Raw genomic sequence first — 12,365 nt, 5'->3', positions numbered from 1 at the left:
AGAAAAAGAAGACCACGAAGAACAAGAACAGGAGCAAGAAGTAACGGTAGTAGATACAACACGATCAGCGGTAACAGAATCAAAACAAACAGAAACAGCATCAGAACACCAGTCGCAGCGGCAGTCGGCGGCACCCACCTTGTGTTCGCCCAGGTCCTCGACAGTGCAGGAGAGCGAGGCATCGCGGCCCACGGTGACGGTCACGTTCCCGATGGTGCCGGCGAAGCGCGTGGTGCCGGGCGGGTCACCTGAGGCCACACCTGAGAGAGAGAGAGAGGCAGGTGAGATGACGCAGGTAAGTTGTGAGGGGTAGGAGGCAGGTGAAGAAGAAAGAACAGTAGGTAAAGTGAAAGCAGATGAGGAAAGGTATAGGGATAGGTGAAGAGTGAAAGACAGGTAAGTTTGATGCAGTAAGGGAACAGGTAAGGAGCAATGAGCAGGTAAAGGTAGATAAGGTGAACCCAGATGAGGAAAGGTACAGAAATAGATAAGAAATGGAAAACAGGTGAGGCAATGACGTTAATGTATGAAGGTAAGCGAGTAGAATGAGGAAAAGAAAAGTTAAGAAATAGGTGGTGTATAAGTCAATGAGGTGAAGCCGGCTGTGGAAAGGTAGGACAGGTAAGAAGTGAGAGACAGGTGAGGCGAAGGGAAGACAGGTGTGATGAAATGAAGGTAGGTCAGAAGGGTGGGAAACTATGGAGAAGGCAAATGGTTGATATTGGTTAAGGAAAGACATGGCGTAAATAATTAAAGGACAGATGGGAGAAAGGGGAGGAAAGATGAAGGGATAGACAGTTGGGGTGAGAGATGGTCCGGTGTGGTTTGGTAAAGTTAAGAAGGAAAGGAGAATAAAAGAATGGGAAGGGAAGATAAAGAAGCGGAAGAAAAAGGGGACACAGAGGAAGATGGCAAGTGTATGACTAATAAAGTGAACCTAAAAATACAGGATCGTTTTACTGCCTCTCCTTTCGTATTTGCTTTTGCCCTTGAACTGCCGCCTCCTCTGTTGTGATTGAGAGAAGGTTCACAGGAAAATACGGAGCAGGCATAATCAATCACCCATAGGCACTACACATGAGGTAGGGAGACCAACAATGCAGCAATACAATAGAGCAATACAAAACCAGCGGAAGGGAAAGGAACCTAAGAAATAAAAAGTTTACCCACTGATTGAAAAGAGCACAACAGGCGACCGAAAGGAGCAGTGCAAGTCAATGGAGTTCGATAAAGTAGATTGGATAGAGTAAAGCCATATATAAAAGTGATTGAGAGAGAGAGAGAGAGAGAGAGAGAGAGAGAGAGAGAGAGAGAGAGAGAGAGAGAGAGAGAGAGAGAGAGAGAGAGAGAGAGAGAGAGAGAGAGAGAGAGAGAGAAAGAGAAACGGAGACTCAATTCTTTCCTCGGAGTTCTGTTTTCAGATCGGATTTGGTTCCCAACTTGAACTTTGGTTCCACGCAGAAACTTCTTGAAAACTGGACCCTGAGAAGACCAACTGTGGGGTGTGGGGAGGGGGGGGGTGGGGGGGGGGGAACGAAGAAGGAATAGGTGAAGAATACGGTGGAACAGAGTAGTAGGGAGAAAGGGATCGGGACAGAAAGCGGAAGAGGGTCAAAGTGAAACGAAAGGAAGGAAAAGAAAACGAGGAGACTTGGAGAGACGGACGGAAATGGATGAAGGAAGGAGGAAACGGAGCAAAGGAAGAAAGGAACAAGACGGAGAGGCAAAAGTGGAACACGGACAAGTGAAACCAATAGGTGGAAGATGGAACGCTGTGGAACGGGGGCGGGGCGAACTGGGGAGGGGCGAGACGAGGCGGAGCGGGGCGGGACGGGGCTGGGAAAGGCGGGGCTGGGCTGGGCGGAGTCAGGTGAGACGAGGTGGCGTGGGCGGATGGGCGGGGTGGCGTGCGGAGTGGGCGGGGTGGGCGGGATGAGGACTGGTGGCTGAGGTGATCGTATGAGGAAGGAGTGGAAGGTGGAGTGAGATGGGATGAATGGGAGTAGAAGTAATAGTAGTAGGAGTAGTAGTAGTAGTAGTAGTAGTAGTAGTAGTAGTAGTAGTAGTGATGGTAGTAGTATTAGTATAAGTAGTAGGATAAGTTGATGGAGAGAGGAGGGAAGAGAGAGTCGGGTAGGGTAAAAAAAAAAAAAAAACGTGAAATCAAGTAGTAAGATTATAAGAATACACGAAAAAAATAAAAACCTTGTAAAAAAAATAATAAATAAAATAACAAATCACTTTTACTTATTTTTTTCATTTCTTTCCATTCTTACTCTTCTCTCGTATCTAGTTTTGCATTTTCCTTTCTCTGACCTGTAACTTCCTTGCCTGTGTGTCTGTTTCACGTTCTCTCCTTGAATCGAGTGAACAAAAACTCCCCCGCCCGAGGACTATTTATTTACTTGCCTGAAAACCTTTGAATCATCGAAACTTACTGGATCAAAAAGGACTAAGAATATTCATGCATGTGGACGGCAAGGGATCGAGAGAAATGACAAGAATAGAAAAGAATAGAAAAGACGGGCACGAAATAAAGAAAATCAGGGGGGGCCGTTGCAAAGGCTAACCCCGAACATCAACAGAACAGAACATGACAGGGAATAAAGGAAGAGTAGGAGGAGGACGAGGAGGAAGGTGGAGGATGAGGAAGAGGGACACAACTACTACGAGGATAATGGGTATAGAAAAGGAGTTGAAGGAACAGTAGCGAGGTAGTCTTTATCTTGAAATCTCATATAGGGTCGCTGTTAATGCTTTTGCCTTGAGGTTGAAAGGCGGGATGTTCTTCCTGACGTCACTGGGCGGCACTTGGGATTGACGCTCTGAGCCACTAGACCACCGCGCCCCAGTTACTTAGAATTTACTGATAAAAAAGAACGTAGCCCACTTAAAACAGAAACCACGCAAGGAAATGAAGTAGCAGAGAAGTAAAGGGAAAATAACGAGTGACTCACCTCTACAAAAACGATAAATCACTCCCACCCTTCCTAACTCGCCTACGAAGAAAGGATTATAAAAAAAAAACAGGGAAGGAGGAAGAAAAAGACAACAGGTAAAAAAGAAACCGGAAACGAGAAGAAGTAAAGAAAGAGAGAGACAGAAAGACAGGAGGAAATAATAAATTGATATTTCCACCACCCGGAAATATGAAAAACGAAAAATGTCATACAGGACGAAGGAAAAAAAAAAGAATGAAAAAGAAAGAGAAGTGAAGAAACAAAGAGAGAACGAAACAGACGAAGAAAGAGAGACAAGGAAGTGGAAAAAATATCGTATCAGAAAGAGAAAATCTGTTCGCTTGTTTGTTGGTTGGTTGGTTAGTTTGTGTGTTTGTATGTGTGTGTGTGTGTGTGTGTGTGTGTGTGTGTGTGTGTGTGTGTGTGTGTGTGTGTGTGTGTGTGTAAAGAAATCAAAGAAAAGTACAGAAGTCGTAGTCGTAATCTTAAGTCGTAGTGTGTGTGTGTGTGTGTGTGTGTGTGTGTGTGTGTGTGTGTGTGTGTGTGTGTGTGTGTGTGTGTGTGTGTGTGTGTGTGTGTGTGTGTGTGTACGCGTGGCCGGCCGCTGCGCCACTCGAGACAGCACAACAACATGAGGTAAACTCCGCCGAGGACGAGGAAAAAGTTAGCGAGGAGCCGCGACCATGACCACCACCACCACCATCCCCCTCTCTCCCATCCCCCCCCTCTCCCCATCCACCATCACCACCATCATTCCCCTCTCTCACCCCCCCTCTCCCCATCCACCATCCCTCTCTCTCACCCCCCAACCCTCTCCCCATCCACCATCACTACCACCACCACCCTTACCCGACACCATGACCACCACCACCGCCGCCGCCGCTGAGGGCCCGACACACCACCACTCCGGGGAAGTTGCCTCACCCTCAAGGTAGTTAAGGGATTCGAAGAGGAGGAGGAGGAGGAGGTTAGGTTGAATAGTAGTAGTAGCAGTAATAGTAGTAGTAGTAGTAGTAGTAGTAGTAGTAGTAGTAAAATGAGGATGATGATAGAGAGGAAGGAAAAGAAGATTATGATAACACGGGAAGAGAGAAAGATTGAAGGAGAAGGTGGATGAATCGTAAGAGAAATATCAAAAGGAAGAAGAGAAAACTGAGGACACGGAAGAGGAAGAAGAAGAAAAAGAGGAGCAGAAGAGGAAGACAATATAAACAGAGCAACTAACAAGACAGATTAGGAAGACAAATTATGAAGAAAACGAAGAAAAAAACAAACCCCAACCAAACACCGACATCACCACAACAACCCCAACCAAACACAACCACATTTCAACCATTCCCAACAGCAACCAACGTCAGACAAGTTCCCTAGATCCGGCTCATGCGTTTGGCTGATACCTGATTTTTACGTAAGGGAGCAGGTTAATTAAGTTTCTGCTCAGGTGTACCATCCACGTGTGTAGCAGCTACGGAACAAGAAACACTGAAAGATGAACCCAAAGACAATCGATTACAGGGAAAGAAAAATTAACGTCGACGCAAGAAAGAATGAAGAAATAGTATAACGAACAATTGAAAGAAACACACAAAGGCCGGACGGAAGAACGAATAAGTCAGTATATAAAAAAAAGAAACAGGAAAACAATAAAGAAAAATGACGTATGAGGAGGCAGAGGAAGATAAAATGAAAGAGAGAAGGAAGAGGAGGAGGAGGAGGAGGAGGAGGAGAAACACACAAACAGCGTCTTGACATTACAGAAGTTAGGAAGACGGAGGTGGTGGCAGCTTTGTGTGTGTGCGTGTGTGTGTGTGTGTGTGTGTGTGTGTGTTAAAGATAGATAGATAGATAAATAGATAGCGACATAGATAGAGAGAAAAAATAATACTTCAAAAAATAAAAAAACAAATACTACAAAACAAACATATAAACACGATACAATTTCCCACACACACCTTAAGACAGACAGACAGACAGACAGACATATAGACAGAAGGAAAGAAAGAAAGAGATTACGAGACACAAGGCATGGAAGAAAAAAGAAATTGAAACAGAAGCACAAAAAGATGAAAAAGTGGAGACGAAGGAACAGAAAGGAAATAAATAAAAAAATAGAAAGAGGAAAAGGAGAAGAAGAGGAAGACAAGAGCAGACTGAGATTGAAGCACAGACGGAGACAGACAGACGAACAGGAATACAGACAGGAAGACCGCAAGGTAGATTCCAGTCTCACCTCACCTTTTTAATCACCTAGAAAAAAAAAATCTCATAATTGTAATGTGTTTATGTGTTGTATTTTACGGTTAAATGATCTACTGAAAGAACACTACTCCACCTCCTCCTCTTTGTCGCATCAGAGGAAGGAAGGAAGGAGAGAAGGAAGGAAGGAATGTAGGAAGGAAAGAAGGAGGGAAAGAACGAGTGAACGAACGAACGAGAGAAAGAAGATAGGAAATAAGGAAGGAAGACAGGAAGAAAGGAATGAAGGTAGGAATGAATGAATGAAGGAAGGAAGGAAAGTAAAAATGAAGGAAGGAAGGATGGAACGAAGATAGATCAGAAGAAACGAAGTAAGAAAGAAAGACAGGAGGGGAAGTAGAATAGAAAGGAAGGAAGGAAAGTGGGAAGGAAGAAACGAACACGCGAAGAACCGAAGATAGCTAGGTAGGAAGGCAGGACAGGCAAGGCAGGGATGTATAATTCATGCGACAGCCGAAGTTAAGCTCAAAGGTTTTGTCTACGGGGCCACAAAAGGAGGAGAGGCGCGGCTCCTCCTCGCCATAACCTCATTGTCGACGGCGGATGAGAGACAGACGAGAGACACTTAAAAGTTTCCGTTCTGAGTCTCTTTACCTCTCCTCTTTTTTTTTATGTTGGAGTGGCGGGAGAAGTGAAAGACGAGGGAGAAGATGAAGAGAAGGAGGAGGAGGAGGAGGAGGAGGAGGAAGATGCTGTAAATTGCCTTAAAACTCAGGTACGAAATGAGATTCTTCTTCTTCCTCTTCCTCTTCCTCCTCTTCTTCATCTTCTTGGCGCTGGGATTAAGTGTGTGTGTGTGTGTGTGTGTGTGTGTGTGTGTGTGTGTGTGTGTGTGTGTGTGTGTGTGTGTGTGTAGGCGTTTTATATTTTTTATGGCCATATCTCATTCTGGAGAGAGAGAGAGAGAGAGAGAGAGAGAGAGAGAGAGAGAGAGAGAGAGAGAGAGAGAGAGAGAGAGAGAGAGAGAGAGAGAGAGAGAGAGAAACACACACACACACACACACACACACACACACACACACACACACACACACACACACACAAACAAACAAATAAACAAACACACACCTGCCCTAATAATAACTCATACCTTTAATAATCTTGACATGAGGCATAAAGCTCTTCCTCCTCCTCCTCCTCCTCCTCCTCCTCCTCCTCCTCCTCCCAGCTTTGAATAACACTAAGCCGCGTCCGTCTCTCCGCCTGGCTCCCCATTGCTTATTCAGACACTGCTGTAGTTTTGGCTTGGGGAGACTGTGAGAGGGAGGGAGGGAAGGTAAGGGAGGGAGGAAGGGAGGGAAGGTAAGGGAGGGAGGAAGGGAGGGAAGGAAAGGGAGGGAGGACGGGAGGGAAGGTAAGGGAGGGAGGAAGGGAGGGAAGGGAGGAGGGAGGAAGGGAAGGAGGAGGAGGAAGGAGGGAAGGTAAGGAGGGAGGAAGGAGGGAAGGAGGAGGAAGGAGGAAGGAAAGGGAGGGAAGGTAAGGGAGGAGGAAGGGAGGGAAGCACTAGGGAAGAGGGAGGAAGGTAGTGGATGGATGGAAGAAGCTCTGAGGCACTTAGCTACACGTCCGGTCTCTCTCTCTCTCTCTCTCTCTCTCTCTGTAGCAGGGTTGGAAAAAAAATCATGATTTTCTAAAAAAAAAAATCGATTTATTTGATTTAAACAGTTTTTTTTATTTAACTCGATTTTTTCGATTCAAATGACTTTTTGTGCATTAATCCTTGTTTGTTTCCACTGATTATTTGTTTCAGTCTTATGAGGTCATTTTCTTGTATTAAACTTCGCCAATGTTAAACGAAACCAGAGTTTAATATACATTACCCAAGATGAGTTTTTCACACAAAAATCATAAGTAGGACTAACAGTTTATTTTTATGGTTTTAATATTTTTCTTGTAAGAGATGGCAATGATTCACTGGTGCCTGACTTGCTACAGGACCACTACAGGATCAGTACAGGACAAGTAGCCCTGATACTTTTCCTGTACAACGGGTTCATATGTTCTTCCTTCTACTACTACTACTACTACAATAACCACTACTACTACAACTCTTCCTCCTCCTTATCCTATTACTACTACAACTACACCCACCACTACTACTACTACTACTACTACTTTTTTTTTATATTCTACTACATACATAAATGATACCTCCACCCATGTTTATTTTCCCGACTACTACTACTACTACTACTACTACTACAACTCCTCCTCCTCCTTATCCTATTAGTGCTACCACCACACCCACCACCACTACAACTACTACTACTACTATTACTTACCTACCACCACCACCACCACTACTAACACACACATCACCGCTGTTACAATTACGCCGCCACTAAATCAATAGGGAAATATAATACAATAAGCGCCTCACACATAAAAACAAACACGCCCATAAATACGCACGGAAGCATCAACATATATATATATTAACACGCCGCCGCCGCCGCCGCCCGGGCCTATATCGCGCTGCTAATTGTATCTGTAAATTGTAAAGTCATATGCAAGACCGGAAATATGTGAGTCCCCGCCAAAGAAATTAATGAGACAGGCATAACCGCGGCTATTTACGGCCGGGTCCGGGTGTTCAAATTAGGCGCGATAACAGCGATGACGATAGTAATAATAATAGTAATGAAAATAATAATAATGATAATAACAAGAGTAATAATGAAGCCAATCCTATCATTCCAACTACTATTTTTACTACTACTACTACTACTACTACTAAACCAACTGATATAATTGTAATCTAACTTATCAGAAAATAGATAGAGAGAGAGAGAGAGAGAGAGAGAGAGAGAGAGAGAGAGAGAGAGAGAGAGAGAGAGAGAGAGAGAGAGAGAGAGAGAGAGAGAGAGAGAGCGCAGGTGGTCGGCCTCACCTCCTCACCATTACCTAACCTTGATGCCTTCCTCTCAATCTTAACCTTCTTCCTTATGCCTCCGTCTGAGCGTCCGGTCACCCCACACACACGCGAGAGAGACGCACGGGAGAACAGGAGAGGGGGGGACGAAAGTATATCAGCGGTTACGCTGCCGCCCATATCCTACAACATTACAGGGTCTACTCTACACGCACACATCCACATTTGATAAGGCTTTAGTGGAGGTTGTGTTAGTATTTCCATTGGTAGTTTTAGGAGTCTGGTGATGGTTGCAAAGGCTTCTGCAGCATTTAAATCTCCACGTTAAGGTTTTAGTAGAGGTTGTGGTAGTATTTCCATGGGTAGTTTTGTGAGCCTATATTGATAGTTTGATAAATATGTGAAGCACTTATGAGAACCCGACTTATTTCCTTTGTTGGCATTGGAAATTTTTGTGTGACCCTAAAGTGTCTGAGAAGTCGGCCCATACTGCATTCTTAATCATTTCAGGGGGATACACACACCCATGATTAATAAGACTTTCGTAGAGGCTGTGTTAGTATTTCCATGGGTAGTTTTATGAGTCTAGGGATAGTTTGACGAGGCTTCTTCACCGTGAATGTGAAAATGACTAATAAAAACACGACTAGTCTCCTTTGTGGTCTTTGGAAATACGTGTTTTGAGAGCTGAAAGAGACAGATAATAGGGGGTCTTGCAGGGTCCAGGGTTAAGATTTAAGGGGGGTTCGAACGGGGGTCTGAGGTTAAGGTAAGTGAGTGGGAAAATTCTGGAGATTGTCAAGTTGAGAATTGTAGAGATTGTGAAGTTCATATTGTAGGGATTGTGTAGGTGAACATTGCAGAGATTGTGAAGTTCAAATTGCGGGGGATTGTGGAAGTGAAGATCCTGTGAATATTGGGATTGTGATAGCAGATATTTTGGGTGTTGTGAACGTGAAAATTGTAAAGATTGTGAAGTTCAAATTGCCGGGGATTGTGGAAGTGAAGATCCTGTGAATATTGGGATTGTGATAGCGGATATTTTGGGTATTGTGAACGTGTAAATTGTAAAGATTGTGAAGTTCAAATTGTGGGGGATTGTGGAGGTGAAGATCCTGTGAATATTGGGAATTATGAAAGCAGATATCCTCGGTATTATGAACGTGAAAATTGCAAAGATTGTGAAGTTCAAATTGCGAGGCCTTCTGGAAGTGAAGATCCTGTGAATATTGGGATTGTGATAGCGGATATTCTCGGTATTATGAACGTGAAATTGGTGGGGAACGGACACAGATAGAAATGGACACGCTAGGACGCAGAAACTTTGAACGTAAGAGGATTTCAGGGTTAACTTAATATTATAAGGGGCAAAGGTGTGTCCAGAGGCTGCGGTGTCAGTGAAAGTGGAATGAAAGGTGGCTACGTTAGAGGTGGATGGAAAGTGGATATGGAAGGAGGCGAAGATTAAGGGGAATCAGAAGGATGAAAGAAGTGGTTAGTGGAAGAGGAAGTGGAAATTCCGGTGCCAAGGGATTAAGTGTAAGTGGATAGAGTAAGTGAAGGAGGAAATGAAGAGGGTAAGTGGTTAGTGTAAGTGGGTCTTGTGAGAGGCAAATGGTGGGGAATAAGAAAAGTCAATAAGTAAGAGTAAGTAAAAGCAAGTAAGTAAAATTAAGTGTTTAAGAGGTCAAATTAAGTGGTTAGTAAAGGAGAAAAGTGCCGCGTTCGAGAAATTGAAGAAAGGGAAATATAGCTGAAAGAAAGGAAGAAATAGAAGATGCATGAGATAACCAAACAGCAGAAGAGGTTGTGGGTTGTTCTGTAATAGGAAATAAATGTGTAATTGTTAAGGGGTGGATGAATGTGTTTTGAGGGTAGTAAAGAGCAGGAAATGGGGAGATTATATGGGCGGGAAATGGAGACTAATGAGTAGCGATGAAGATTGATATGGGAAAGGTGTGGTAATGGTCGTGGTGGTGGTGGTAGTGGTGTTGGTAAGGGCATTATTTACCTTATCGAGTCTGTTCATTAAGGTAACTCACTTATCTTGGAACACCTGCGCTCCCTAAGGTCAGTGATAGGGAAGTAAAGTAGAGAAGAAGAGTAAGTTTTATGTATGATTTCTACTTTTTTTGTCCTTTTTCTCTCATCATTATTTTTACTACTTTCATTATCATCATTACTACTATTTCTACTACAACTACTACTACTACTACTACTTCTATTACAACTACTTTTTTCCTCATTTTTCATATAATTATTTTTACTACATACATTTTCATTATTATCATCCTTACTTCTACTACTACTACTACTACTACTACTATTACTACTACTACTACTATTACTACTACTACTACTACTACTACTACTACTACTGTTACTACTATTACTGTTACAACTATTACTGTTACTACTACTACTACTACTACTATTACTGTTACTACTATTACTACTACTACTACTACTACTACGACTACTACTACTACTGGTGTTATTATTATTGCTATTATTATTATTATCATTATTCCAACACCCATTATTACCCTTTGTAAATGCACGCGTATGGGTCATTTGCTGCGGTGAATTCGGACGAGGAAGCGCCTTTAAGCTCATGATAAAAACATATTTCCACGGTATTCTCGTTCGCACCAAATTTATGTATTAATATGTCACAATGTTCCCCCGACCCTTCTTTTTTTTTTTTTTTGCGTGCGAATGAATGCTGGTTTTCGGGAACACACACACACACACACACACACACACACACACACACACACACACACACACACACACACCGTTGATTAGTACACACGAGCCTAAAAATAAACAATGGGGCCTAAAAATATAACATGCCAAAAATAAATAAAACCCCGAACATGAACGAATAATCTCCAACTCTCTCTCTCTCTCTCTCTCTCTCTCTCTCTCTCTCTCTCTCTCTCTTCTTTCTCACTTTCCGAAAATGATTCTTTACCGTTCAGTTTTCAAGGCGGGGAGAAGGAGGTGGGCGGGGCGGAGGAGAGAGAAAGAGAGAGAGAGAGAGAGAGACGGGGCGGGGCGGGGTGGGGCGGGGGTGGAGGGGGGAGAAGGGGGGGGGGGCAAGCGCTGGGTTATAGCTGATATCGGGCGAGAATAGACATCATAACTCTTACCTTGAGTACCAGGTGGGCGTAGGAGGAGGAGGAGGAGGAGGAGGAGGAGGAGGAGGAAGTAAAGCTGGGAGGGTGGCGAGGAAGAGAGGCAAAGAAGTGAAAAATAGAACGTAAGGAGGAAGCTGGGAGGAGGAGGAGGAGGAGGAGGAGGAGGAGGAAGAGGAGGAAGAAGAGGAGGAGGAGGAAAAGCAAAAGGAGAAGGATGAGATGAGAGGCAAGCGGTAAGGTAAGGTGGGAGGGACTCAAGAAGGGAAAGAACAGGGGTGGAGGTAGTTTAAGAAAGTGGCGGTGGAGGGCAGGGCGGTGGAGGGCAGGGCGATGGAGTGGCCTCTGTGGGTAAGGAGGCAACGGAAGAGGCATAAGAGGAGGATTAAATGAAGGAGGAGAAGGAGGGAGAGGGAGGAAGAGGTCCACTTGTAGCATGGAGCGAAGGGAGAGAGGGAAAATAGGAAACAAATCTGAAATGGAGAAAAAGGAAGGAAGGAAAGGAAGGAGTCGGAAGAAGAAGCATGAACAGAAGAAGAAGGAGAAGAAGAAGAAGGAGAAGGAGTGAATGGGTAAGACAGGAAAGGGAAAGGAGAATGGAATGGAAAGAAAGAAATGGGAGGGATAAAACTGGAGGAGGAGAGAAGAGGAGAAAAAAGTTGAGCATACAGTGAACGAGGAGAAAGGAGAAGAAATAAGGGAGGAGGGGAGAATCATAAGGAAAGTGAACACAAGCTTATAGGTAAGAGAGAGGCAAGTTAGGTAGGTTTAAGGCAAGGGAAAGCAATGCGGAGGGTAGGTAGGAAAACGGTGAAGGAGAGAAAGAAGGAAAGGGAAGCGAAAAGAGGGAGATAGGAAGAGAAGAAGATTAAGGAAAGGAAAGACTTGGATAAGGAAGGGGATAGAAAGTGAAGAAAAGGTAGACAGAAGGAGAAGACTAAGTTACAGAAAGAGGGGAAGAGGAAAGAATGGAGGAAAGGGAAGGGAAGGGAGGGAAGTAGGAAGGGAAGAAGATGAAGGAAATAAGGAAGAGGATAGGAAGTGAAGAAAAAGTAGAGAAAAAGGAGGATAAGGAGGAAGGAGAAGGAGAAGGGAGATGAAGAGGAGGAGGAAGATGAAGAGGAGGACGAAGATGAA

General features: G+C 44.0%; 1 protein-coding gene across 2 annotated transcripts in view; it reads right to left on the bottom strand.

The window, feature by feature from the left end:
• LOC126985008 (lachesin-like) overlaps positions 1-12,365 on the bottom strand; it is a 153,980-nt gene that overhangs the window by 59,431 nt on the left and 82,184 nt on the right. For both annotated transcript variants that reach the window (XM_050839236.1, XM_050839237.1), the window contains exon 2: positions 139-260. In XM_050839236.1, the coding sequence (XP_050695193.1) occupies positions 139-260 (122 nt within the window). The remainder of the gene's footprint in view (positions 1-138; positions 261-12,365) is intronic.

The sequence above is a fragment of the Eriocheir sinensis genome, chromosome 58 (genome assembly GCF_024679095.1).
Source record: "Eriocheir sinensis breed Jianghai 21 chromosome 58, ASM2467909v1, whole genome shotgun sequence".
Taxonomy (NCBI): domain Eukaryota; kingdom Metazoa; phylum Arthropoda; class Malacostraca; order Decapoda; family Varunidae; genus Eriocheir; species Eriocheir sinensis.
This window is presented reverse-complemented; position numbering and strand designations above follow the sequence as displayed.